General features: G+C 35.8%; 4 protein-coding genes across 10 annotated transcripts; 1 reads left to right on the top strand and 3 right to left on the bottom strand.

The window, feature by feature from the left end:
• Nucleotides 1–184: 184 nt before the first annotated feature.
• On the bottom strand, nucleotides 185–4,591 carry Wdr24 (WD repeat domain 24). Of its 2 annotated transcripts, none has more exons than XM_070674098.1 (15): nucleotides 4,462–4,591; nucleotides 4,357–4,382; nucleotides 4,142–4,278; nucleotides 3,972–4,069; nucleotides 3,668–3,784; nucleotides 3,305–3,527; nucleotides 2,997–3,210; nucleotides 2,666–2,914; nucleotides 2,429–2,589; nucleotides 2,161–2,344; nucleotides 1,909–2,077; nucleotides 1,672–1,819; nucleotides 1,019–1,523; nucleotides 723–884; nucleotides 185–617 (listed from the first exon to the last, which is right to left on the bottom strand). In XM_070674098.1, exons 4-15 carry the CDS (start codon nucleotides 4,066–4,068, stop codon nucleotides 489–491), a joined length of 2,358 nt encoding a protein of 785 aa, XP_070530199.1. In that variant the 5' UTR covers nucleotide 4,069; nucleotides 4,142–4,278; nucleotides 4,357–4,382; nucleotides 4,462–4,591; the 3' UTR covers nucleotides 185–488. The 2 variants fall into 2 exon arrangements, with proteins under 2 accessions (XP_070530199.1, XP_070530198.1); XM_070674097.1 differs by having other exon boundaries at nucleotides 3,972–4,074.
• A 525-nt stretch (nucleotides 4,592–5,116) lies between these two features.
• Got2 (glutamate oxaloacetate transaminase 2) lies at nucleotides 5,117–7,934 on the bottom strand. Its single transcript, XM_070674107.1, has 8 exons — nucleotides 7,718–7,934; nucleotides 7,395–7,551; nucleotides 7,194–7,322; nucleotides 6,884–7,105; nucleotides 6,491–6,647; nucleotides 6,328–6,426; nucleotides 5,922–6,238; nucleotides 5,117–5,852 (listed from the first exon to the last, which is right to left on the bottom strand). Exons 1-8 carry the CDS (start codon nucleotides 7,804–7,806, stop codon nucleotides 5,730–5,732), a joined length of 1,293 nt encoding a protein of 430 aa, XP_070530208.1. The 5' UTR covers nucleotides 7,807–7,934; the 3' UTR covers nucleotides 5,117–5,729.
• Nucleotides 7,935–8,027: 93 nt separating this feature from the next.
• Nucleotides 8,028–10,224, top strand: Thoc6 (THO complex 6). The gene is made up of 6 exons (XM_070674117.1): nucleotides 8,028–8,278; nucleotides 8,379–8,598; nucleotides 8,718–8,945; nucleotides 9,064–9,231; nucleotides 9,312–9,474; nucleotides 9,602–10,224. Exons 2-6 carry the CDS (start codon nucleotides 8,483–8,485, stop codon nucleotides 9,920–9,922), a joined length of 996 nt encoding a protein of 331 aa, XP_070530218.1. The 5' UTR covers nucleotides 8,028–8,278; nucleotides 8,379–8,482; the 3' UTR covers nucleotides 9,923–10,224.
• Nucleotides 10,225–10,337: 113 nt separating this feature from the next.
• On the bottom strand, nucleotides 10,338–26,288 carry LOC139113162 (uncharacterized). 6 transcript variants are annotated; one of them, XM_070674102.1, is made up of 9 exons: nucleotides 26,150–26,288; nucleotides 22,598–22,657; nucleotides 15,548–15,628; nucleotides 13,218–13,348; nucleotides 12,356–12,599; nucleotides 12,071–12,249; nucleotides 11,685–11,948; nucleotides 11,233–11,506; nucleotides 10,338–11,021 (listed from the first exon to the last, which is right to left on the bottom strand). In XM_070674102.1, exons 2-9 carry the CDS (start codon nucleotides 22,632–22,634, stop codon nucleotides 10,666–10,668), a joined length of 1,566 nt encoding a protein of 521 aa, XP_070530203.1. In that variant the 5' UTR covers nucleotides 22,635–22,657; nucleotides 26,150–26,288; the 3' UTR covers nucleotides 10,338–10,665. The 6 variants fall into 6 exon arrangements, with proteins under 6 accessions (XP_070530203.1, XP_070530201.1, XP_070530202.1 ...); XM_070674100.1 differs by having other exon boundaries at nucleotides 25,491–26,220; XM_070674101.1 differs by lacking the exon at nucleotides 26,150–26,288 and adding an exon at nucleotides 23,943–24,212.
• Between the last annotated feature and the right edge of the window lie 88 nt (nucleotides 26,289–26,376).

A 26,376-nucleotide genomic window follows, 5' to 3' on the forward strand; every position in this document is an offset into this window, starting at 1 on the left:
ATAACTTTCTTATTAAAAATAAAAAAAATTGTTTTATAATATTATAAGCAAAATAATATTTAATTGATTTATTATCGATTTTTATTATGTCAATGATGTAACTTTGCTTGTTACTTTGAACCTTTTTGAATGGTTCATGATAAATTAAAACAAAACTAGTTTATTGAGTAACGAGAAAAGTGACTTTTGCTTACATAATTACTTAATTTTATTGCAAAATAACATTTTAAATTAAATAACATCATTTAGTGTTTCATAATGCATTTGATATTGTACATTGATACATGCATATATATATCACTTTCCTAAACATTTTTTTTAATTTTTTGATATATACATTGCACACGTTACATGCATAAAAAAGTTAACTTTCATAGAAACTTTTTGCTGTGTTTATATATCACGATATAATATTACATTGTAATATTTAATTTAAAATTAGTCAGTGCCAACTTCAAGTCTAATTTATAACAAATGCCAACATTTCCTCAGTTGTATTCACAAAGATGTCCACAACCAGTAGGGCACTGCCTATTATTATTAAACCATTCTCTCATATGATTAATATGGCCTCCATGAGCACAACCTTGACACCATACATAGATACCACGTACTACCTACACGAAGAATGTTATAACATTATTTCCTTGAGTTTATTTCATAATCGAAATAAACGCAAATTATTTCAAAAGTTTAAATGAGAAAAATGAAATTTCTCTTACCTGATTACAGAGAGAACATAAAGCGTGTTCGGACGTATGACAATGGTCGCACAACCATGCCGATCGTTGCAATGATTTTGTGCATGCTACACAGCATGCGTGTATCGTAGTCGATTGTTGATTTAATTGCGATATAGACGGAATCCATGCCAACTGTATTATCTGTAAGTAAAATTCTTTATTAAGTCTGCATTTATTATTTTGTAGTAAAAACTATCATAAAAAAAATTTATTTGTATAATCTTTCATTAAAAAATCGATAATATTTGTAAATGGATTTTTAATTATAAACAAACCTGTGTAGCTACATGCCACAGTTTAAATTTTCCAAGCATATCCAAATATTCTAATATCCAGTGTTCCTGCAAAGCTACAGGAATATTCAATTTTTTTCTTATTTCTCCCATGACGATAAGCATCGATACTGTTGTCTGTACATCTCTTATCGCCGTGTGAAAATACAATCCCTCTAGAACAAGAGGTGTAAAATCAAAGGGTAAAGGTTTAGGCAAAACTGGAACTACTAACTGAGGTTGATCTTCAACTATAACTGAAGCTGAATTCTCATTGAGATCAGGAGGGTGATTGGGAAATTGTTCTGGCGGCGGAGAGCGATCTTTGATTTCGTGCCGTAAAGGAAAAGCTTCCTTCTGTAATTCCTTAGTCCACTCGTCATCCTCCATACGCATCACAATTTGTCTACTTTCACCAGGATGTTCCAAAGACACGGGTTCATATTCAGTTTCACCAAAGATAAAATCACCTCGCGATGTTGAAGGTATATCACTGAGCAACGGTCTCCTGTAATTAGATAATAATATCAAGTGCTTTAGATACGCTAAAAAAAAAAAAAATAACATATTGTGATGTTATTCAGTTATGTAAATTAATCGCACCATACACACGTATAATACAACAACTATACAGTTTGTGATAATGACATTAATACCTTGGTAGAACACTTGTCGTATTAGTCGATGGTCCCATGATATTTTGATTCTCCGGTACTTCAGTTTCCGTTTCAGTTTCATCGTCACCTCCACTGGCAACACCAGTGGGATTTTCTCCTTGAAGAGATTTCGCATCTTGTTCGTGACCTAAAAAAAAATAATAAATTCATAAAATTAAAGCAGATGTAAAAGAAAAATAATAAAATAATTTTTATAATATTCTTGTTCATGGTTACTTGATTGTTTACTCGCGTTTGATTGCTCCATGCCGGAACTCTTTGTCACTCCAGGCACTATATTTGACGTATTGACTAAGTCTTCTTTAGGCGCAGTTGGTGCATTTTTTTGTAATATTTCGAACGGATCTGTGTACATAATTTTCAAAACTTGCCATGCTTTGCTAACCTGCATGTAAAAATAATTATTAAACATAATAAAATTCTTATGTTATTATATATTGTAGAATTATAAAAAGAATATCTTCTTACAACATAATTGCCACAATCATACGCAATACGCGCATTGTGATCACAGGCTTCACTTAAATTTCCAGAAAGCAAATAATTTTCAGCGGCTATTTTAAACCAATTCGGTTCGCGTACACATCCACGAAATCTATGCATAACACTTGAAGCCATACAAAAATTATCATCATTTGTTACAGGTGTTCTCCTGTAAAAAAAAGAAAAAAACCAAAAATGTGTAACAAACCTAAACGAAATAAAGTAAAATAAATTTACAAAAAACTAAATTTACCTCATTAAATTACTTAGCTGTCTTGCAATACTTGCTGGTTCATATTTCACTTTAGAAGCACATGTGATGTCATGTTTTAAACTTATTGCAACACTCTGTGGATTTGCTTTACTAGCTGGTCTTACTGCATCGTCAAAAACGTGATGGTATAAAGTACAATCCTGTAACATGAAATGCATAAAAATAAGCATTGTACTGCATATTATAATAAAACTAAATAATCATTCGAAGTATTACTCTGCTTGTCGATAGAAATGATTGCGGGTTGCCTCTCCATGCCACACCCGTAGGAACATCCTTATGCTCATTAAAACTTGCAAATGGTATATATGGTCTGCGAATATCCCATACATTTATGCTACAATCGACGACTAGGGCACAACTGGCTATGTGATATTTTTTTTGAGGTCTCCATTTTATACGTCCCACAGATGCTATAGTGTGTATAGTGTAGTCACAACTTGGTTTACCCGATAAATCCCAAACCTGTAAAATCACAGTGATATAAATATAACTTTGTAGTTATACATTCCATGCAAGTTATATTGTCACATATAAAGTAAGGTACTTTAATAGTTTTATCTCTAGACGCTGTGGCAAGCCAAGTAGCCTCTGGATGCCAGTCGCAAGCAAATATTGGTCCACTGTGTGCCGTAAAATGTTGAAAGTAACGATCTGGTTTTCTCATATCCCATTGTTGTACATGACCATTCTCGGAAACGGCAGCAAACGTATGAGGTTGTTGTGGGCAAAATTGAACATCTCTTACAGATTCTGTATTACTACATACAAATATAAATGTATGTAAATATATATTCATATAAATATAAATAACATTATTTATGCCGTAATATAAATTTACACAGCCCGCTTTACCTATAAAAGGTTTTAATCGCTTCTTTTATTCGCAAATCAAAACACTTCATGGTACCATCCTGTGAGCCAGATATCAACCACATAGGTTCTGTCATATGAAAGCTTACTTTATTTACAGTTCTTTTGTGATCCACAAATACATGATCTTGCTTTGAACGAGATTGTCTATTTAAATTCCACAATACGACCGCACCGTTTGTTGCTGCTGTTGCGAGAATATGATCTGTAAATAAATATAATATTATAATATAAATTTGATAAATTACGAAAAAATGTATTAAATAAATTATTATTATATAAAAAAATATTTATATAATTATTATATAAAAAAATATTATAGTATTATATAAAAAAATAAATTACCATCATTAAGATTCCATGCAACATCATTGCAGGAAAAATTCAAGTTCAAATTCTTTCCTACACGAAGGTTGCAAGCTTCTTCAAATTTATCCTCCAACAATGTGAATATTTTAAAAACTGTAATAAAATATTACTGTGGTATAACTCTTGCATAGCATAACAATATCTATAAAATATGAATAATTATTTTATAAAAAAAAAAGTTCTGTTTTTATATAAAAATTAATTGTTACTATTCTGACTAAATCCATCTATTTTTATAATAATATATCTATTTTTTTCAAGCTGATGTAAAAATACATACCATTGCGACCGGCTATTACAACCTGATTATTATCTTTGTTAAGAGCTAAGGCATTTGCAGGACCTTCTTGAGCAACACATATAGTTTTTGATGTCATGCTGAGCTTTAAAAGATTAATCTTAAATTGTTGTCACGTTATTAAATTATTATTATATTATTGCAATTCATACCTTGTAATCAGCCAGCTACTAACTTAAACAATACTTATGCTACTTCATTAATATGGACAGACTCTATATTCGTTTTATTGTGAAAAATGATGAAATTGAAGAATCATGGATATGCAATTTAATGTACCACCAAATTCCTGTAAAAAAAATAATAAAAGTAGAGTATGTACTTACTTATTTTATTAATAAAATTATAATTAATATTGTAAACATACCTCTGGATAATTTTGACCAAATAACTCTGTAAAAATATAATTATATATATTATTATTAATAAAAATATAAAATATAACTTCTTGCAGTGTTTTACAATTGTTTACCTAATAGTTCTAAACTCATTTTTCCGTGCAATTCAATTTTGTTTTAATTATCCACACTGTAATGTCATCAAAATTGCACTTAACCTCAATGTCAAAATTTCAGGCTTCCGACGGCTCCGAGTTGCCGGTGGCGACGATAGCGGCTCGTAACAGATTTTCTTGAAACTAAAAAAAAACATTCTATTAATAGATTGGTTCATATAGGCCAATAGCGAGCAAGCGTCGTTCTTGCTAATTTGTAGTGGCCCCCACAATATTAGCGGGAGACCGGTCCTTCTTCGTGCAACAAACTTATTCCTCCTATGCTTTTAATATTTTCTGATACTTTTCGGACGATTTCGACGATTCGCCACCGCGAAACCTCGCAGCTGACGAATCTCTCATCTTATTTTTAATTATTCGATTATTTAAATAAACGCATAATTAAATTACCGTTTTTATTTACTTGTAATTTAAGATTTAATATTATTTATTCGATTGTTAATGTACTTTTTAATAACATTAGGTATTATAAAACATATATTTTACTTTTTATTGTATACGTATGTAAGGAGATACCGATGGAAGTCGATCACCACTGGCAAATTGATGATAAAAATATATTTATTAAGAGATTGAAATTCTTATTAAAAAAAAAAAAAAACTAAAAAAGAAATTATTAACAACATAATCTTTATTTCACTCTTCAAAATATAAATTTTACCAGAAACTTTTGATCAAAGGTATCTAATGCCAAAGATACATGTATAATAAATATAATTACATTTTCATTCTTTTCATTGTAAGATTGAACTACTAAATGTAAAAGATAGATCATAATACAAAACAAGCGTATTCTACTGGAATCTAATATATACAGTTGCAACAAATGTTCAACATTCATAATCTGCACTGATTATTCTCATGTATACGAGATTTATATAAAATACAATGATTATATCAGCTCTATACAGCACAGATATATAAAAAGTATTTTTTTCCTTTAAAAAAAATTTTTTATATATACTTAATAATATTATTAAAAATATTCAAATATTATTTTAAAAAACTATATATTTAATTCTTATGTATGTGTTTGTTTAGAAATTAAATAAATATTTAATAAATCATGAATATTAACAAACTTTTAAAAATATTCACTTCATATCCGTGCTGTGTAGTTTCTTGATTACTTTTCTATGATCTTGATAGTGAGCGCTATATATTTTTATTAATCACAAGGCGGTTTCAGGTGAATGGTAATATGTTGCCTTTTTAATGAAAGAAAGTTACTTGGTAACTTCGTGCATTGCATGTGCCAAATATTCAACATTTTTCGACGTTACACCAGCCATGGAAATTCGACCATCTTTGGTTAAATAAATGTGGAAATCTTTTGTGAGTCGTTCCACCTGTTAAAAAATTAATAACAATTTAAAGAAAATCAATAATTAATTATAAAAACAAATTATAACACATACCTCATTCGGCTTTAGGCCAGTGTAACAAAACATTCCGATCTGATCTGTGATGTGGGACCAATTACGAGTGCTGCCGTTCTTCTTTAGATTGTCATGTAGCTTTGTGCGAACTGAAATAATACGATCGGCCATACCCTTCACATCGCGTAACCATTCCTTCCGCAGTTCAGGATCGCTGAGAATTTCGTTAACTATACGAGCTCCGTAAATCGGTGGATTTGAATACATCGGTCTAATTAAAATCTTCAATTGTGACAAGGTGCGCGCTGCTTCATCTTTATTAGATGCCACTAGAGTAAATGCTCCAATGCGTTCACCTACAAAAGTAAAAAAAAAATTAATGATTTTTTTCATACTATAATTTTTACGTACACAGATGTATATAGAATTTTTAGTTTATACTCACCATAGAGACCCATATTCTTTGCGAAAGATTGAGATAAAGCAATATTATGACCATCTTTAATGAATAATCTGACTGCATGAGCATCCCTTGTGAGATCTCCTAAACAATAAATTATTATAATTAATAAATATAACATAAAATACCAGATTATATTAAAATATACCTGAGGCAAAGCCTTGATACGCCATATCAAAGAATGGGAACAGATTTTTCTTCTTAATCAGAGTGGACAATTCTTCCCATTGTTCCGGTTTGGGGTCAACACCAGTAGGATTGTGAGCACATGCATGTAGAAGGATAATTGATCTCTCAGGAATATTCTATTCACAAATAACATTATTAACACAACAAAGTATTAATTCTTTAAAAACTGTAATGTTAATCACTGATGTAATATAATATTAATTTTGCAACTATTGTCTCGTTTTATATGCAATCGTGATTATTATTTTTATTAAAAATTATATTAGCAATATTTATTTTATATTTTTTGTCAATGCATGCATTAATATTTAATATACAAGTTATTATTTTTGTAAAAAAAATTTGTACTAACAGATACATCTTCCACCAATCCTTTAAAATCTAATCCACATGTTTTTGGATCATAATAGCGATAAGACTTGGTGGTAAGGCCGGCAAGTTTAAATAGAGGAATATGATTTCCCCATGTAGGAGTTGGTAGATAAATATCCTTACTGCTAGGAAAATGATGAGACAAAAATTGTGCTCCAACAAATAGAGAACCTGTACCAGAAATTCCTTGAACTGTTGCATTCTAAACATAAAAAAAAATAATTAACATTATGTAAAAGTTTAGCATATTATGTAAATATTTAACATATTATTTTTATGATATTACTCACCAATCCATTTGCAACAACTTCATTTCCATCTCCAAGTGCTAAATTAATACTTTGCTGGCAAAACTCCAAATTACCAGCAATTGTAGAATATTCCTTATCCATTTCTCGAATTCGTATCTTTTCTTCTGCCTATAGCAAACAATAAAAAAATATTGTTTTTAATTAATTGTAATATATATAATATGCAATTTTATTACTAACCTTACGAACACTGGGAAGAACATATGGTTTACCATTATCATCTCTATAAGCACCAGCACCTAAATTGATTTTCTTTGGATTCTGATCTCTTTTGTACGCTTCAGTAATTCCCAAAATGGCATCTGGAGGTCCCATCTCAACATGAGACCACCACGAACTGCAAAGCATTGTTCAATAAATTACCTCACAAAATAAAGCTAATAAACAATAGACAGCTATTTAATTTTTACTAGGGAGAAGACTAAAGTAGGCAGCAGCTGGACAATCTCTCAAAGGTCGAAAGGTCGTTCATTTTGGATCGACGATTGTAGAATAGATCTCACCTAGAGAGTCTCGTGGCCATCGAAAAAAGATTGCATGCACTTTTCACGACGTTTCCGTTTGTCACGAGCAATTTCGTTGTATGTGCCATTTAATTTCTTGATTCCTGAACGTAGAGAATTTGGAAGTTGACCTCGGACAAAGTTAAATTCCAACTGGACCGGTGTCGATCTGCCGACTGACTGGAATAAGGCCTGTGATATAATCTACTCAGAGATGGTCACATGATCAATGCGAAAACGTGTAGTTTGCGTAGAACACAGGTTATCGCAAATCGTGATCGTTTTATCAACGTGATTACGTCAAAAGTGGAGATTTTTAAATACCTTTCACACAGGAAATGCGTCAAATGGGTGCAATGTGATCGTTTTACGTTCGTGACGTATACGGCGTTGCAAGCGATCAAGCTTAAACAAGGTTAAATGAAAAGAGTTGATGAGTGTCGATGAATATAAACGTGCGAAAATTTTTTTCAAACTCTTCTTCTTAACATAAAAAATTCATACAATTAAATTTTTCGTAAAGGAAATTTTAGTTCGTCGATATAATATTTCAAATTCCCGGTAAGTTTTCACATAAAAGCTTATATTTTTTAAATCTAATCTAACCTAAAATTATATTTTCGTGATGTGTTGTTTGTTAATCCAATAGTTTTTGTTTCAGGATTTGCAGAACTAAAAAGACTTAAATTAGAGGAATTTAAGTGATTAAATAATTATTAAGAAGAACGACTGAAAGTGTATACGACAAATTGTAAAAAAACAAATATGATAGATTCAAACGATAAAAAGTTATTTTATAATACTGTACTGTCACAGACATTTTCACCCGATGGAAATTATCTGCTGGCTGGTAATATTTATGGAGACGTCTCAGTATTTAAGTAAGAGAATATCAGAATATATTTTTTTCTATATAATGTAGTTTATCTTTGCATATTACTGTTTTACCAAATCAAGCTTAATTATTTAAATAATTTATAATTGTCAAATTTTTAAATAGCTTGTCAAAGGTTTTGGGACCCAACAAAGTAGAAGAGAATGAGTTACAAGGACCCAGTTATCGTTTTGCTGCATATCCAGAGCAGGAAATTTCATGTATGCTTTCTGTAGAAAATTTCCTTGTAACAGGAACACGTGGTGAAATATCAGGATGGGACTGGAAGGTTGTTACATCAAATAAAGCACCAAAGAGTAAAATATCTTGGAATATTCAAATTCCTGCTAATAAGTAAGCAAAAGAATATAATTAAAGTAGAACATTGTTTAATATTAATCTATTAAAAATATAATTAAATTTATTATATGTATTGAAATAAAATATAAAATGTACATGCATTTTTTTGCAGAGATAGTTATGATAAGCCAGACATAAACTATATGGTGTATTCAAAAACAAATAATTTATTATATGTTGGCTGTGGTGACAATAACATTTATGTTATAAACTTGGAGGACAGAAAAATTTTAAGAAGTATGCAAGGCCATACTGATTACATACACTGCCTTGCTATAATGTAATTATTTTTGGTAAATATATTGCACATAAATAATACTGGGCGAGCTTTATAATTTAGAAGATTTTTGTAAATTTTAGGGACAACCAGCTTGCATCCTGTAGCGAGGATGGTTCTGTTAGATTATGGGATTTACGCAAAAAAGAAAATACTAACATATTAACACCTCATTTAATAGACAAAGTTGCCCGACCACGATTAGGAAAATGGATTGGCGCTATCGATCTTACTGAAGACTGGTTGGTAGGTAGCGATAATAAATATATATTTAAATGTAATTTAAAAAAAAAAAAGAGCTAAGATAATGAAAAAAAAATTGCATGTAAATTGATATTTTTAAAACTATTTTCTGTCGATTTGTGTACTACAGCTTTGTGGAGGTGGACCTAATTTATCGATGTGGCATATGCGAACAATGGAAGTGGCGACAGTTTTCGATCTAGCTGATCAAGGTATCCATGTAGCAGAAATCTTTGAGGAACGCGTGATTGCTGGCGGTGCGACCGATCATGTTCATCACATGACGTATCAAGGTGAAATTCTAGCCAAAGTTCCCACCTCAAATCTTACCGTGTATAGTGTAGTACATCAAGAAACGCCACACAAAATACTCAGTGTGGCAGGCTCTTCAAATTGCATCGACATCAGTACAAATTTCAATTATCGCGAAATGACACTTAAGTTTGCGTAATAATAATAAAAAGAATTTGAATATATAGGAATTTCTTAAGTAGGATTTTTTTTTAAACTTGGATGGATAAAACAGATATAAATAAAATTTTATATTTAGAATTTTTAAAATATATTAATTAGGTATGCAATTTTTATATACTTTTTTTTTTACAAATATACAAGGGATATTTGCTTGATGAGATGCAAAAATAAACGCACAAGCACTTATCTTTATAATTGCACATTTTACATTGTCTTCTTTTCTTTTATTTAAATAAAGATTAATAAGAATAAAAAATTAAAAATTATAATAAAAAATAACCATGATGATACGAGTTATACGTAATATATCCATTCTGAGTTTATTATAATTATATTACGAATAGAAAATATACGAGTCGCGCGAAAGTGATTAAATCAATCAGTATCTATACTCTTTTTTTATCTATATTTTATTTATAAATTAAAGAAAATTTATATATATTTATTAAAAAAATTTAATATATATTTTAAATTAATATTTTTTTAATATACACATACTGAATTTATAATATCACATTCATGAAACTGAAAAATATTTGTTTTATGATACAATTATTATTTCAAAAACGGAACCAACATTTTTTAACGTTAATAGACTAATTCGAATCTATTTAAATAATTTGGCAACTTTAAAGATACTACTCCGATATCACTTTTTCACGAATTACGTGAACGAAAGACTATCCTTTAAGCAAGCATTTCTCTGACGAAAAAAAACAGTCAGAGAAAACCGTGACCAGCGATAACTGCGGGGATAAATCCCTCTCTGCCATCCCTAGAACGCACCCAGAACCAGTCGTTCGTATGGTCACTGAGCAAGGCAACCACATCGCCCTTTGAAACGGTTAGGGCATTTGTAGCGGGCGCTTCATAGTTTTCTCTAATCACTAAAAGCGTGTGTCGTGAGCCTTTGGTGCGCGCATTCGCCGCTGCTCTCAGGTACAACCGATCAACACTGCGTTCGCCACAAGCCGACACCGTGTCCCTTGGTCCTCGTCTCATTCTACTGCTACGCCCGCGACTTGCTCCACATTCAGATCTAGTATCACGCAACTTCTCCATATCCGTCACGTTTCCTGAAAGAAATAAAACATTAAATTAGTAAAATTGGAAAATAATAAAAGTTCGATTTTGAAAGAACTTTATGTCAATCTAATAGAAATTCATAAATAATTAGAAATTATAAATAATAGAAAAGAAATAGAAAAAAAAAATAGAAATTATAAATAAAATTTAAAGTAAATTGTAAAAATAATAAAATAAAATGAATTCTACAAGTTCGTTTACCTAGCGGCCGGGGAAAAACGTCGGTAGAATCTTCCCAGCATGGTCCTCGTGTGGGTTGCGGTAAGATGCCCAAAGGCAAACAGGCAGCGTAGCCGACGTAGCCCTCTTGTCCATGAGGTGTTTGTACGTATAACCAAGTTTGATTCTTGAAGACAGCGTTTACAACTGTACCCAGGGGAAGGGCCATTTCGTCCTGTACACCACCTTGAGTTTGATATAATACTGACGGGAATGACAGGACAACTGGAATGTTTGCTGGTCTCTCAATGGACGCCTAAGATTAAAATTGTTAATTGCATACCATTTTTATTTCCTACCTACGAAGCATTTTACAAGTAACAGAAATACAAATTTTTAAGAATAACTATAATAATTTTATTATATTTAATATATATAGCATATAAAAATAAAAAAAAAATTAGAAATATAATAAACAAATAAGAGATAAAAACCTTAGTCAGGAATGCATCAAGATCGGCGATCTCATAACCAAATCTACTTGGTATTCTAGGTTTGTGTGAACGTTTAGTACGCCTATGCCGATGTTTCTCTCGTCCGTTGGGTGTCGATGTTGACTCACGAGACACTAGGGAAGGTTCAGATACGGCTCTCTTTACTTTTTCCTTCGTATCCTGGAGCCCGATAAGGTCTTTGTCACAATGCTTTTTTAGAGGACTATCCAGTTGCTTCTCACCAATTGTTTCTTTGCCAATAGTCTTTAAAAAGTATACAAAATGAAATATACTTGTTAAATTTGAAAACAAGTTTAAAATAACGACAGAGCTTATCTGTTAAAAAAAAATTTATATTCTGTTGAAAATTGAAGATTAAAAATTACCTTTTCGATTCTTTCGATCTTTTGAAACCTGTGCAAAATTTTCTTCTCGCGCTTCTCGACGTTCTCCTTGTTTTCGATTTTCTCCTTGTTAGCAACATTTTTTTCTTTTACGCTTTTAACGCTTCTTCTCGAGGATCTTTTGCTGCTTCTCGAAAAAGCGTCTCGATCATTATTTAGACCTTTTAAAGAGAAATATTTGCATTAAAAAGACTTATTAAATGATATGTAACTCCAAAAAGTAAATAAAAAAATGTTAAATAACAAATAAAAAAAAAGAGACTTTACCTCCACTGCCATTGATGGTCGAATAATTATTCGATCCTGGACCTAAATTAGATTGCTGTTGGCCGCGCAAGACCCAAGTTAGCGAGATTCTGGGACGTAACAAAGTACTCGAACGTTGCCCCATGCTCGTCGACGGAGAGGGTGTCCGTGCTCTCGAGAGTGACGGCGATCTCGAGTCACCCGTCACGACCTGTAATGGGCAGTCCGCCACCAGGTCCACCGTCTGCATCGAACAGCCATGCTCCTGGAAAATACGTTCTCTGGTCATTGTTTCAAATTTTGATTCGTAAAAAAAAAAGTTAAAGTTATTTTAAATAGATATGTAAAAGTATGCAGTTTAATCAAATGCTGCAATTAAATTATTTTTTCTTTTAGACATTCAGTACGAGCTAATACACTCGTTCAATGTAACATTTTCTTTTAGCGTATTTTTTTGCTTGAATTAATGATCATCTCTTTGTGGAACAAATAACGCTATTTAATGTCGCGTGATATTTCTCTACTGATACCGTGTCGCATCCTTGCACTTCTAGAGCACGACTAGCTGTTTGGAACGAAGCCGAAGCAGGAAGTTAAGATGCGATACGCATACGTCCCCTTTATTATTTTTATGTCCTTTAGGAAAGAGGTACTCTTGCGGAATAAATGCCTTCCTTGTGCAATTCGTTTACGTGCTACCTTATTACTGGATATATAAATTTATTAATTTCATTTTGTTTGGTTTCTAAAAATGTTTCAAAGCACATCTATCAATATTTAAATTCCAATAAAAAAAAATCATTAAGTTTTTATTAATTATTAAAAAATTCGTTTATATGTGAACGTAAAAAGAAATAAAAAAATAATTTGTGTCACACCATACTTTAAAGATTCTATCGTTGACCGACAAAGCTGGGGCAGCGGGAGGTGCTTCTCCTGAGATAGTTACAGCTTCCGTTTCCTCCAATTGATGGTCGATTTCGCTGCTCCAGGAATGTCGCCTTTTCAGCTCGCCTACAAAAAATAAAAACCAAAAAAAAAAAAAATATAATAGATTTAGATTAAAAAACTTTAAAACAAAAGAATAAAAAATGTTAAATAAAGCACATATGATCTGCTGTGCCTCGGCTTCGCGTTCACTTCGAGGCCAAGGATCTTGAAAGAACATTTCGGGGCCTTACGCGCACCGGGATAATGGACGAGAGAATGAGCTCGCTGCTTAAACACAGTATTCGAGTCTCGTGACTTATGGGATTCGATCGGATGTAACGTACCGTAGGGCCCGTAGGGGGGACCTCAACCTACGAATTTGCTCGTTTACTCGCATCAGCGGAATGCCGCGGTGCGATGCGATGGAAGACCCGTTTCCTTTATGGGAAACGAGCAAAGCGCGCGAAGATTTATCGATCTCGCGCGATCCCAATGTCGATTACGTCAGTTAGACCCGCGATCCAGTGAGAATATGACGAGCAAGAATTTGCAGGCAGAAATTCCGACGTAGTCGAAGAGATTGTAGTACTACGACTACTTTACAATGTGAAATTAGCACGCTATTAAATTAATATTTTTAATCTGATAAATGAATTAATAACTCTATCTTGTGAAATAGCCACGTTAGATCGAATCGAATTCATTGCCACCGCTTTTCCGCAATGCAAACTGCTTCTCTCGTCAGGCTCATTTTGTGCCACGAGAGTGTCAGCTTGATTTTTGATGATGCGGACGATCAATTTGCACGCACGTGATCAAGCGAGCACGTGCGCTGCCAAGGAGCTGTCAGTGACAAGCGTATATGGCAAATATAAATTATATACCTTTTTTTTTACAATTATTTACAATTAATTTTTGCATAAAAATTAACTTCTTTATGATTATTTTAGAAATAAACAAAAATTAATAAAAAATTAATAAAAACTGAGACTTAAAGTAAAGCTCTAAAAAAGAGGCTTTTTTAATTAATCTCTAAGAGAGATATCAATAACGCTTTTATCCAGCATCTCAAAGATCGCTAATAGATTCTCAAAAGATGTGCAAAGAGTTCTTTCAATACCCGTAATGAACTCCTTTGCCTTTTAAACGTGGCGCACGACAGTTCAATCCGAACCACAATAAATCCTTGTTATCTCCAAGTCTGCAATGCGGAAAGCTCTTATGGGGTTTCTTCGACATGATCGATAGATACGCGAGTGACTCTTCGCGTCTAATCACGAGCAAACGTTGTCGCAGACGATGCCTGCGTATCGATGTACGAGGGAGAAAGAAAAAAAAACCTACTCGGCAAGAGATGGAATAAGAATTACCTGCGCTATGCGATTGCTTCCGCTTCTCTGGTTCACCGACGATCGCGGAAATTCATTAACATTTAACCGCTAATCACTGTGCGATTAACCGGATCGCTCGACACGTTGCCGATGACGTTGCCACTGTCATCAGCCTGACGATGAAGATATCGCGTTGTCGAGCGACGTCTCGTTTCGCGCCTCTCAGCCTCACGATAATTATATCTCGATATTTTTCTACATAGACGGGTACACAGCTTTTTTTTTCCCCCTCTATCTTTTTTATGTTCCCGTTTAATCAAGAAGACGTGGGAATCGCGAAGAATCTCAGAGAGTTTACTCAACACGGATCAACGACACTTGTGTAGTTATTTTTTAATAATTTATTTACCGTCACATGATTGATGTATTGGACTTTTAGAAAAACCAGATCTTCTTTTGACAAATTCTAATTGCACGCTTTCACCTGTAATTATGTGATTTATCCAAGCTATTTTTAAGTCCCGGTACTTTGATAAATTTTCATAACACTATTCACATGTAATAAACTTGATCACTCAGATATCTCCGGTGGAAAATTGTTGTTTTAGCAATAATTTTTTTTTTTACACACACTGACTAGAGATCACCCTCTTTGTAAGGTGTAAAAATTGAGAAAAAGGAACGGTAATTGAGAAGGTAATTTAAAAAAAAAAAAAAAAAAAAAAAAGGGAGAAAAGTTTACGCTTTTGTTTTCTGCAGTTCTCTGTAGATTGCCGGATTCCCGACTGACACGACGTGATTGCAGGTGCCCTTACAAGTTCACCCACAGGTGCAGCTCTGACTAGACTAAACGTGCTCGTTGCGGCGCGTCGAGTAATACTCTAGGAGAGAAGAGAGATCCGGGGAGAGAAAAAGCAGGATAAAGAGAAAGAGAGGAGAGTGAAGGTGATACCTGATGCCTCGATTGGTCCATGCTTCCCGCGAAAACGGCCCGTCCAATCGCCGTGACCACGTAATTGTCGGCTATCAGGCCCTGCAAAAACGACCCCGACTTGAGCCTTGAGTCCCACGAAGCCGCCCCTTCGACGTTCATCCGACGAGCACGCACTTCCCTCGGTACATTTCCCCCTTCTCGACTCTCATTATAGAGAAAAGCTATTAAATATTGTCACTAAAAAATCCATGACACGTCTCTATCGAAGTCATGGAGATTTCCAGCCGTAAATTAATAATTAATTAGTCGCTCTCAATCGAGCTTCTTTTAATAAGACCATTTTTTCACCGATTAGAATTGTAATTCCTGCAATTGAGCCTATTAATCCTAACTTGATAAATTAAATAAAATTTCATACAAGTACAATATCATCGCCGGCAGCTTCTCTTTGTTTCTTCTTGCAAAGAATAAGATACGTTTCCGTTCACTGTTAAATTTCTTCGGAATTACTATGTCCAGCTTCTCGCCGCTTGTCCCAAATGCATTTCCCCCGGTGTAATTTATAATTTCACGATTTTTGCGAGATTTGCGCCCTGACGTCTCTCGTCATGCCCGAACGAATGAATAACTCTTTCGCGCGAAAGAGAAGAGGGAGGATGGGAGGTTCGTAAGTGGCGGGTCGATGAGACTCGCGGCGGGGTGAGGAACCGAGGCGGAGGAGGGCCCAGCGACCTCTGACCCCCCTGGGAACCATGAAGAGCCCGAGGGCCAGCGCGAGGCCGAGAAAGGGACTCGAGAATCCGACCGGGACCCACCCGGTCCAAAATACTTGCACGCTGGTTGCAGCCTCCAGCATAACCACTGGCGGGTTCAACCGGGCTCTGACCGATTGCGAATTAAATCGTCGCGAGACAATCGAATTTTAGGTTTAATTAGCGAGCAGGGGGTGTAAACTAACTTGACGTGATGAAACAGAGAGTACTAAACAGTAAAAAGTAGCGCAAAGAAAAGAAAAAAAGATACCAATAGCGATAGAAATTTGTGCTTTTAAAAATGTATTCACATTGAAGAAGAAAATAAAGAAAAAAAAAAAAGAAAGAAAAAAGAGAGAAAAGAGACATGCAAGTGCAATAAAAATGGGAAATTATACAAGCGACGACCGGCCGGCCAAAAATGAAGTATGCCCCGTTCTCCGGCGGAAGCCCCTTCAAGTTTTTCCGACCGACGCGAGCATAAAACGAGGATCGATTCTCATGAGGGTCTCGGCTCTCATCCTGACTGGCGCGTACATATTTTCACCTTGATCCTGTGCGAGCGAGGATTTAAGAGGGACGAAGAAGCGTGCGAGGGACCAGAAAGCGCGTGAGCGTGTAATGGTGATTGAATGCGGCTAATGGCCATCCAGTACGGGACTTTCCATACAGCCCCGCCAAGATATACGTTATGTCCGCGGCATAACATTTACCGAGTGGCGAACAGCCACGCATAAACCTCAGCCCAAGTCCTCTTTCGCGAGGGAGACGCGAGGCGGAAGAGTTAGGGAAAGAGCGCGTGTCTGTCGCCGACCTGATTTCTCACCACTTGGCGAACGCAAGGAACGGCAGCTTCGTCCTCGCGTTCACCAGACAACCACCTTACGAAGGAAGCGACGGAGACGTTCTCGCTAAGTCCCGCTGCTGTGGTTTGTCGATAAACTTTCGCGTTGTGTACATGGCGAGAGAAAAACCGAGGGACATGGGGAATAAAAAGAAAAAAAAGAAAAAAAAAAGGTAAGAGGGCGGGGACAAGGCTGACCCATGACCCGAGAGTTCTGACGCGAGTCTGATTCCTGAAATGTTCACGCGCACCCTGTAATCACGACTGAAGGTCCGGTCGGACCTCTTTGCTGCCCATTCTCTCTTTCTTTCTACCTTCCTTTCTGTTCCTTTCCTCTCTGGATCTTCTCTCTCCCCCCCCCCTTCGCCTTCACCACGAAGAATATCTATAATTTAAATCTCGCTCGGGCATAAGTGGCAGGAAATCATTGTAATTAATATGGCGCACATGCACGTGCGCTGGTACAAGTACCACGAGGATGCGCGGCTCGCGCCAGCCCGGCAGGAGGACTCGACTCTTTAATTCCCGAAGAATGCACGAAAGTTTGTATAATGTCATGCGGATGCGTTTGTCATCGGGTGTCAATTAAACTCTTAAATAATACGGCGCTCAAAAGTAAGTGAAGAAAATATTGTAATGATTAATAATTATTATTATTCTCTCGTTTCTTTTCGAAACCCCCGAAATCGGGAAATGACGACTGCACACGACGGTGATGCATGTCGATTTATTTGTTATAAATTTATGACGATCACAATATTACTCTTACTTTTGTTAATGTTCGTTTTGCTGGATTACGGCATTAGTATCGTAAAAAAAAAAAAAAAAAAAAGGGGGAGAAAGAACGTGAATTCCGATGACCGACCGGACACGACGTAATGATGCACCGTGGATTTATGGTAATCGAGATAAAGTCACGATAGATACTGTCACAGCGGTTATAAACAGGCTTATCACGGTTATCGCAAGGCATTAATAGCACATCAAGCGGGATTTTCCGCTCGATTAGGTGCTTTACGTGCAGCTTGATTGTAATAATCCCTTTAGGCAGACGAGCTGTCATTTAATTCGCCAATGATGTCAAATTATTGCGTATTATAATTATGATATTTTCTGTCTGGTATTCTCTCTCAACGACCTGAGGCTGTGCACAACAGTAGCATGATTTAATAAGCGATTTAAATGTAGCTGAAATTTTTAATGCAATTATTGTCAGAAAAAAAAAAAAAGAAAAAAATAATAATAATAATAAACTTTAAATATAACTTTCTTTTTGTCTCGCACCATAAATGTAATTAATTTTTTTTTGTATAACTTTTTAACTTGTACCGAGTTGCGGGTTACTAATTACCGAGTAATTAGCCCTGAATCCTACATCAGATTCTAGATGATACTCAGCTTAACATAACAAGTTATAAATAATTTCTTATAGTGAGATACGGATAGTGCATCACAAAAATGATGATGAAATAGACGATCAAATTAGACTTAACGGAATCTAAGTGGTGTAATAAATAAAACAGATGCACAAATAACCATCGTGCATATGTATAGGGAATTATCCCCCCGTTTGAACTCAATATCAGATGTTATCTCTCGATAACGGATTATGCGATTAACGTCGGTTAAAATTGAAGAGAAGCGCGCGTGCTTCTGATAGCAGATAAATCACTGACGAACATTATCGCGTTTTAATCCAGCGACATCGATTTGCTCTCCACCTGTCGCTCTAAAAACGATTTCTAATCCCGTCTTAGACGATTCGATCGAGAGAGCAGAAAAAAAAAAAAAACTTCTTACGACTTTTATAATATTTAATAATTAAAAAATTCTCAAGCTCTCGCTTTCTCTCTAACTTCTGTGCAGCGTAGATTCGAAATAATAAAAATTCCACATTAGATTAAAACGTGCAGCGGGGGAAAGCGGAAGGTAATTTTCCTTTTTCCTCGAGGTACTCGGCTCGGTAACGTCAGTATGTTACGAGCGGCATAAATCATGTGCTTGCACGCGAGTGTGAGTGGGCGGAGAACTGCATGGTACCACATAGCCATAAATTTGGTACATATTCATTGTGGTTCGCTACAGCGGCACGAACTCGATATGCCCCGCGCATTTCGATAATCTCCTTTTCCTCGTCGTCTCCCTTAAACTATCTCTCTTTATTTTTTTTTTATTTTTTTTTATCTCGTATATCCGCAAAACGTACGCCATTATTCGCTTCAAACATATGTGAGATAAATTTTTTTTAACGATTCGATCTACGTGCGAAAGTCCGGCGAAAGGAAGAAGGCGGCGGGCCCAGATGTGAATCCAAATTGCGTAGCGGCTGGCTGGCGATATCTCAAATCTCGCAATTACTTTTCAGCCACAAAGCCAATTTGACCCGTTCTGCCAATCTGGCAAAAGTACGATCCCTCGGCCGCCTTGGAAGATTTCAAAGTCCCATACGCGCCTATCTTATGGCCTTAAATTCTCGAGAAATTCCACGATTAATTAAACCCCGTTCAAAGAAATACTGAAAAGTGACTCACGAATTTATATAATAATTTTATAAAAATTTTTTTACACACTACAGATTAATATTGCTACAAGCTGCACAGTAAGCATATTCTTATCATTCGTTCAATCACGATACAGATGACATCTACGGCAGTGTATTTCATTCGGAATTCACACGTATGCTCGAACGGAGCGGCTGGTGTCTCACATTGTTGCGAGGTAACGGCGTTTAAGAAATGTCGAGACGGTGAGGGATCGTTTCACCGGTCATTGTTTATGTAGCCAATTATTGTGCCATTCGCTCGCCCCGTAGGGGTAGCGTATCGCTTACAACAAATCAATTTGAGGCACATCTCGCCCTGGGCGAAGAGCCTCGCTTAAACATCGCTGTCCCGCTGCGCGGACAATGCTTTTCATCTTAAAGCGGCGCGAATCATCCTATGGTGCCTCTTTCTTGATGTCATTTTTCGCTAATATACGCAAATGCTTATAGTATCAGCGACAAATATTTAAAGAACGAATAAATATTAAATTAATTAAAATTTACAAAGAGAGAGAGAGAGAGAGAGAAAGGCAGAGACTTTTAAATTTCTTAACTTAATAATTTATATTAAAATAATAAAACGTTTTAAAGTTTTCAACGAGCGGGCGAAATAAAGACAATCGTAAAACATTGCTTATCTTTGAAGCTTGTCGAGGTTGCGCTCGAGACGGTGAATTGAACGCCCGAGAACAACGCGTTAATGAGCATGGCCTAACGACTTTACGGCGTTGTTAAACGCAGGTACACCTATTTATATAGCCGATATGGCGCATTTTAACGACCGATCGTGCGTTCCGATATACACGGCATTACCTAGCACCGATATCCCTATCGTTCTATCTCACTTTCAATCGGTCAATGTGCCCAAGATTAGGAATCTATTAGCCGCCGCTCCTTCCCATTCTTTTCTCGCGATGCTGCACGATTCTGATAACCGATTAAATTCCTAAAGAATCCCGTAAAGCGTTTCAGTAAGGAAGTTAATTTCGAATGGTAATGCGAGAAGCGATAAGAGAATTTTAATTGCTCACGAACGTCGTGCAGCTGAGAAAATTAATTAATTTTTCTCCCCTCTTTTTTTTTTCCGTTTCTTTAAAAGATCTCATCACAAAAAAATTTCTATATAATCTTCGTTTCGAGAATATAAATTGATTTTAATTTAATTTTATCTACGTTTATGTGTATCAAAGCTAATGATAACAGTACTAATTAGAGAAATAATATTTCCATGAATTAAAGAGAGGGTTCAATAATTTTTCAAAAGAATAATATTAATATTAGTTTCGACATAATTGCAGTCGGTCTAATTAATTATTAGAGCGCGGCTAATTGACCAGGGGTCAGATAAAATAATAATTAATGACGGTCATGCCGCGGGAATCGATCACTGACCAAGCCCTACCTAAGATTACATCTCGAACGAGGTGTATATCCTCATCGTTCGCGTCACGAGATTCGCGCAACTAATTAGCATGCTAATTAAGCGGCGCCGATGTCTTTAAAAGAGTCGGCGCTATGCTTCCCATTCGGTTCCCCTTCGAGGTCAAACCCTTTTCTTCTCTCATCCTTTCTTACGACGGCAAGTTAGCGGAAAACGGGGGGCCTCGAGAGGATCGTTTTTATGCTTCACGAGAAACGACCCGTCAAATGGGTTCACCGCAGGATGCATTAAACCAAAGTTTTGTACAATTAAGCTTTGAATTGCACGAAACAAAATAAATATTATATATATTATCTCTGTTTCACAGCACATCCTTCTCAATATAACAAAAATATTTCCCATTTTTTTATTCCCATTAGTTTTTTTTTTAAAGAAAGAACATTTTTTCTAATAAAAAAAAAATAGAATAATAATTATACAGAGATCAATTAAATTAAATTTCATTGCAATAAGCGGAGACATTTACAAATATAATTTCAAGAAGTTCGAGGAATGCAAAGATTTCCCGTGATTATAATCGCGATTAACATATTTCTCCAGAGTGCGGCTGTTCGTGAGCATTTAAAAAATACGACGGTGTCAACGCGTAATGTTCCGCGCAGGTAGATAGTGTCATAATTTTCCCAAGGGACAACATCGCCACGATAAAGCCATTAATTAAGACATTAACTCCCAATCGCGGAATTAAGCATTAGAGTTCCATGAATGTGTCTAACGACGTCGATTAAGACCCGCTTCGGCAGAGAACTCGTTAATTAAGGCGACTTAATAAAATTCTCCTTTCTTTTTTACTGTTATCGTGTGTCTCACTATATCTCGGCGAGTTGCATTCATCCAGACTGCCCAGCCTCGGGATTTATTTCGCTACTTTGGTCAATGTATTATAATGCTAGACGCACTGCAATACGTATGCCTTTTTATCATACATATTATATTTTTTCGTGTGTTATCATGCACGTAGAAACAGACAATTTACCTGTCGATCTCTTCGAAATAATGTTCGCGAGAAGCGAACAGAGATTTCTTTCTTTTTTTCCTTTTTTCAAACAGTTCTCACGATTTTTTTTACCCCAGTTGAATAAGCGAAGAGGTCTCGTTACGAGAAGTCGTAATCCCCGGTGTGTCGGTGGTGGCTGGGCAGTTTCGATGTCGAAAATCTACGCCGCGGCCGCGATGAGAAACAAAAAGGAGTTAATTCGCGGCTTTAAAGCACGAAGGAGGACGTTCCCGTTCCCACGTCTTTTCGTCGGACCGCGACCTCGGCACGCAAACTCACATCTCTCAGAGATCTCTCGGAAACCCTCTAAAGAAGCGATTGCTTCCTTGTTTATCTTATCAAATATTAGATATTTTATCGATAAAAATACCTTGCTTCTGCATCAACATCGTTATGCGCGATTCGAATAAGATCGAAACAACGAATGCATATATTAATTGAACTCTATAATTCTAACTACTACACGTGGATAAAGATTTTTCAAACACTCACCATTTGAGACTTGTCTGCAAAGCCTGGCGAACATCATCTAGCTTGTGAAAGAGGAGGCTCCTGCAACAAAGAAAATAAATAATTTAAAACACATAATTTTAACATCTTTAACACATATAAAAATAAATTTTCTCTTTCATTAATTTCAAAGTTATATTCAGCTTTCTTCTCAACTTTCGTGGCGCTTTATTTGGCTCGACACACCGTTTTCACTTAGTAAAAAAAAAAAAGAAAAAAAAAAAAAAATTCATAATTACATTATTCCACATCGCGAGACTAACGTTCACAAAACGGTAGCTATTAGACACGCTTGCAAGACACCCCGCGATTACTCAGGATCTGCAGCCGACTATCAAACTTCATTAGACTCGCTAAAATAATCTTCAAACATAGGGTGGATAAGGGAACAGGCCGCTTCCCTTAGCTCTAGGCGATGAGACGCGGCTCGGTTGGGATGTTTTCTTAACGCCAATGGACCCAACTAATAATTATGAAATCCCCTTGACTAAAGTAACGACAGATCTACATTTAACCGGTGGCCTAGACCGCCAGCGAGTTTTATGTTGTAAATCGCGGACTTTAATCCCATTACATTGAGTGACGCTTTTAGACACGTTAAACAATTTCAAACACTTTAAACTACGTGTGCAAAGATTAGAAATGTGAAATTTTATTTAATGACGTGCTCACTGATTTGTGTAGCTTCCGCGGTATATGTTTACTCCGCGTAATTGCATTTGACAAGAGCGTGATGACACGGCCGTTAATTAGTATCGCTAATTACGCGGAACACGACGAAATATCACGGATTTGGTATGCCTTTCTTTGTCCCCGTCTCTCGCCTTCTTCGTTTGTGTATTTTCTTTCGCTTTATCCCGTCAGTTGAGTATAACAGATTAATGCGCGATACTAAGCTCGAGTAGTCAGCAGCTTATGCAAATGGGAGTTCAAAGTTTATAACATCTAATTAAAGTGCATTAGCGTATTTCGTGGAGACTTAATAAAATTCACCATTCGAAGGACCGGTTCCTGTATTTTAATTGACTCGCGAAGAGAAGGCGGGAACTCTGGATGTAGTCATCAGATTTCCTTTTTTTTTTTTTTTTTTTCATTTTAAAACATAAAAAAATAGGAAAGTTATGGCATAAAAATTAATATCTTTAAAAATTTCTCTTTCTCTTTTTTTTTCGATAACATAGTAAGAGCAGAAAAAAAAGCGAAATTAATGTTCCAGAAAATAAGAATAAGTATTTAAAAATAAAAAATTTTTATATTACAACTAAAAAAAACAAAATTCTCTTTTATTACTGAAAAGAAACCCGAAAGTGAGTTAGGCAATATATACCATACGCATATGCCGGCTGTTTGACATAACCAGTTCGAAGCTGCCGGCAAGGACGATCCTTCTTCCTTTCTCTTTCTTATTCTCCCTTTTTCCTTCATTTAATTTCTGAAGACAATCGATTCCTAACCAACGCAATTTATTATTATTGCAATAACAATTATTTTAAAACCCTAACATCACAGCTTTTTAAATTAAAATAAAAAAAAAGAATTAAAATGCAAAAAATACCGAGTCGTAAGAGCTTTTCCATAATTATAAAAATACAATCTTTGATGTTACTTATAAGAATGTTAAGTCTGAAAATATCTTCTGTGTATAATTAATTTCAATTTTTAATTTCAATCTAAATTTAATTAAATAGTCTCAAGATTACTTCTAAGAAAACGTTTCTTTTGTTCATCATGTCTTTCATTATGCGCATATATCATATGCACGCAAACGACTGGAATGAGCAACGCGTGCGACTACTTTTGTAGCGGTAAAGAGACACTAGAAACCGCACGTCGATTACGATTTAGCGTTCGTTAGCCTCTTCCGTGGAGGACCGGAAGTTAATCCTCTCGCTATAAGAGGTGAATGTCCGAGGGTTCTCTTCAGACGAGCGTCATTAATGAATCCATGATATACTCTTTGGGGATGATTCTCTTACGGGCTCCAAATTAATCTCAATACTTTTTGCACCGCAACGCAATTGTATTTTTATTTAAATTAAAAAAAAAAAATTTTGTTAATTTTAATTTCTATTTTAATCCTATTTTTATCCTATTATTTACGGCTATTTCAGTGACAAAGAAGAGCTGTAACGGCGCTTTTAACTGAGCACATCAACCATGTGGCCATAAGGCTGTCAATGACGGCCTTGATTCCTCATGACGTTAATACACTAATGATTATACAAGTTGGACCACCTTGACGTAGCCTACTTCACACAGACTTTGGGGTGCATCTTATTTAAATTAGAACACATGCATAAAAAATACAAATCACATTAGGAATGCTCTGACCTGCACTTATGCAATAATAAGACGTGAATAAACATGCCAAGACAAACTTTAGCTTGGTGAAAGAATTTTACTTGTAAAATCTATTTGGAAATCCATTGAAAAAAGGGTCCTTGGAAACAAACGCAGGAAGATTTTATTTCAAGGAGAAAGGATTTTTTATATTCAGCATTACGTGCTTAGACTTGGAGACTAATCGAATGATCATCAGATGACCAATGCACAGCTATATGGCACACATGGCAAATGTACAGATGATGAGAGCTACTGTGAAATTTAAATGGAAGATTTCTTTTTGTGTCAACACCATTTTAATTTCTTTTATTACGGTGTTCGAGATGTCAAAACTTAAAAGGACTGCAAACAGACACTCAAAAGTCTGGTGGAATAAAATAAAGATTAAAAAAAATCATATCTTACTGCAAAAAAATAGTAATAAAATTAGTACATAAAGACGAGTCTGCAAGAAGCTTTCTTAAAAAATTCTACAAAAAAATTAACTAAAAGAATACATATAAATAACGTATAAATTTTTTTCTGATACTGCCTTCATTGATAATTACGTCGCTCCGGAGAAAATAAATATTCTTTCCCGGCGAGTCAACGCGAGCTCTCAGGTTGAAGATACTCCTTGCACATCTCATCGCTGTGTCTCAACGTTGCTACGTCGCTCGAGCGGTGATTCTCATTAATTATCGGGTAGATCTTGAGGTCCGTCGTGCCTCGTTAAACCCACCACCGTGCGATCAATCTCGAGCAGGTCTCGTCCGTCGCGCAACAAAGAACCGGATCGCGCGAGTTCAGCGAGAGAAGTGCAATATTTGTGCTTTTTATTTTTTTTTTTTTCCCAACTCGAATCCACTCGCATTAAATATCACGTCTTTGTCTCTCGAATTTACAATCTCGCCGCGGATACTGCCCGAGCTTTGTCAACGCGGATTACTGTCTTATCCAGACTCCGGGAATTATTTCTCTCGACTGTTTATCTTAACTCGTTCTGCGCAACACCTGCACCTTCGGGTCCGAATCTGCGCACTTTTCGGTTGACCCGCACCGCGATCAGCGATGGGTCACGCAGGATGGGTGACAGGATCACGTGATCGGGGCCAGGAAGGCGATTGGATCAGGCTCGCTGAACTTATACGAATAACCGAACTGAACTCTGTTATATATAGGTGCACGGCACCTTTTTCTGCAAAACATTACCGGTCACTCGCACGAAGCCAAGGCTCGCTAACTCGAACTGGACTCTCTTCGGCGGGGCCGATATCACGCACCGAGGGCACGTTGTCGCTACGCTATCCCGAAAGAGAGTGCGTATCGTCGGTCACGCTCTCCTTGCCGACGTTTGCGCTGAGCGGAAGCCACAGGACGTCGATCCCGACTTTCGGCGCCACCGTCCGGGTACTCGGCAGCGATCTCAGCCTACCGCT

Source organism: Cardiocondyla obscurior, linkage group LG02 (assembly GCF_019399895.1).
Source record: "Cardiocondyla obscurior isolate alpha-2009 linkage group LG02, Cobs3.1, whole genome shotgun sequence".
Lineage (NCBI taxonomy): Eukaryota > Metazoa > Arthropoda > Insecta > Hymenoptera > Formicidae > Cardiocondyla > Cardiocondyla obscurior.

What these genes read in the sequence shown, in the direction of transcription:
- Wdr24 (XM_070674098.1), bottom strand. Translation starts at nt 4,068, where the DNA reads ATGACATCAAAAACTATATGTGTTGCTCAAGAAGGTCCTGCAAATGCC. An exon ending in GCGATTAAAACCTTTTATAG is followed by an intron (nt 3,211 to 3,304) that starts GTAAAGCGGGCT and finishes ATTTGTATGTAG; the next exon opens with TAATACAGAATCTGTAAGAG. An exon ending in CTAGAGATAAAACTATTAAA is followed by an intron (nt 2,915 to 2,996) that starts GTACCTTACTTT and finishes GTGATTTTACAG; the next exon opens with GTTTGGGATTTATCGGGTAA.
- Thoc6 (XM_070674117.1), top strand. Translation starts at nt 8,483, where the DNA reads ATGATAGATTCAAACGATAAAAAGTTATTTTATAATACTGTACTGTCA. An exon ending in GGAGACGTCTCAGTATTTAA is followed by an intron (nt 8,599 to 8,717) that starts GTAAGAGAATAT and finishes ATTTTTAAATAG; the next exon opens with CTTGTCAAAGGTTTTGGGAC. An exon ending in ATCTTACTGAAGACTGGTTG is followed by an intron (nt 9,475 to 9,601) that starts GTAGGTAGCGAT and finishes TGTGTACTACAG; the next exon opens with CTTTGTGGAGGTGGACCTAA.
- Got2 (XM_070674107.1), bottom strand. Translation starts at nt 7,806, where the DNA reads ATGGCACATACAACGAAATTGCTCGTGACAAACGGAAACGTCGTGAAA. An exon ending in ATGGCCACGAGACTCTCTAG is followed by an intron (nt 7,552 to 7,717) that starts GTGAGATCTATT and finishes AATGCTTTGCAG; the next exon opens with TTCGTGGTGGTCTCATGTTG. An exon ending in GTATCAAGGCTTTGCCTCAG is followed by an intron (nt 6,427 to 6,490) that starts GTATATTTTAAT and finishes TTTATTGTTTAG; the next exon opens with GAGATCTCACAAGGGATGCT.
- LOC139113162 (XM_070674102.1), bottom strand. Translation starts at nt 22,634, where the DNA reads ATGATGTTCGCCAGGCTTTGCAGACAAGTCTCAAATG. An exon ending in TCAACGATAGAATCTTTAAA is followed by an intron (nt 12,600 to 13,217) that starts GTATGGTGTGAC and finishes CGTATTTTCCAG; the next exon opens with GAGCATGGCTGTTCGATGCA. An exon ending in TTGATGCATTCCTGACTAAG is followed by an intron (nt 11,507 to 11,684) that starts GTTTTTATCTCT and finishes TTTTAATCTTAG; the next exon opens with GCGTCCATTGAGAGACCAGC.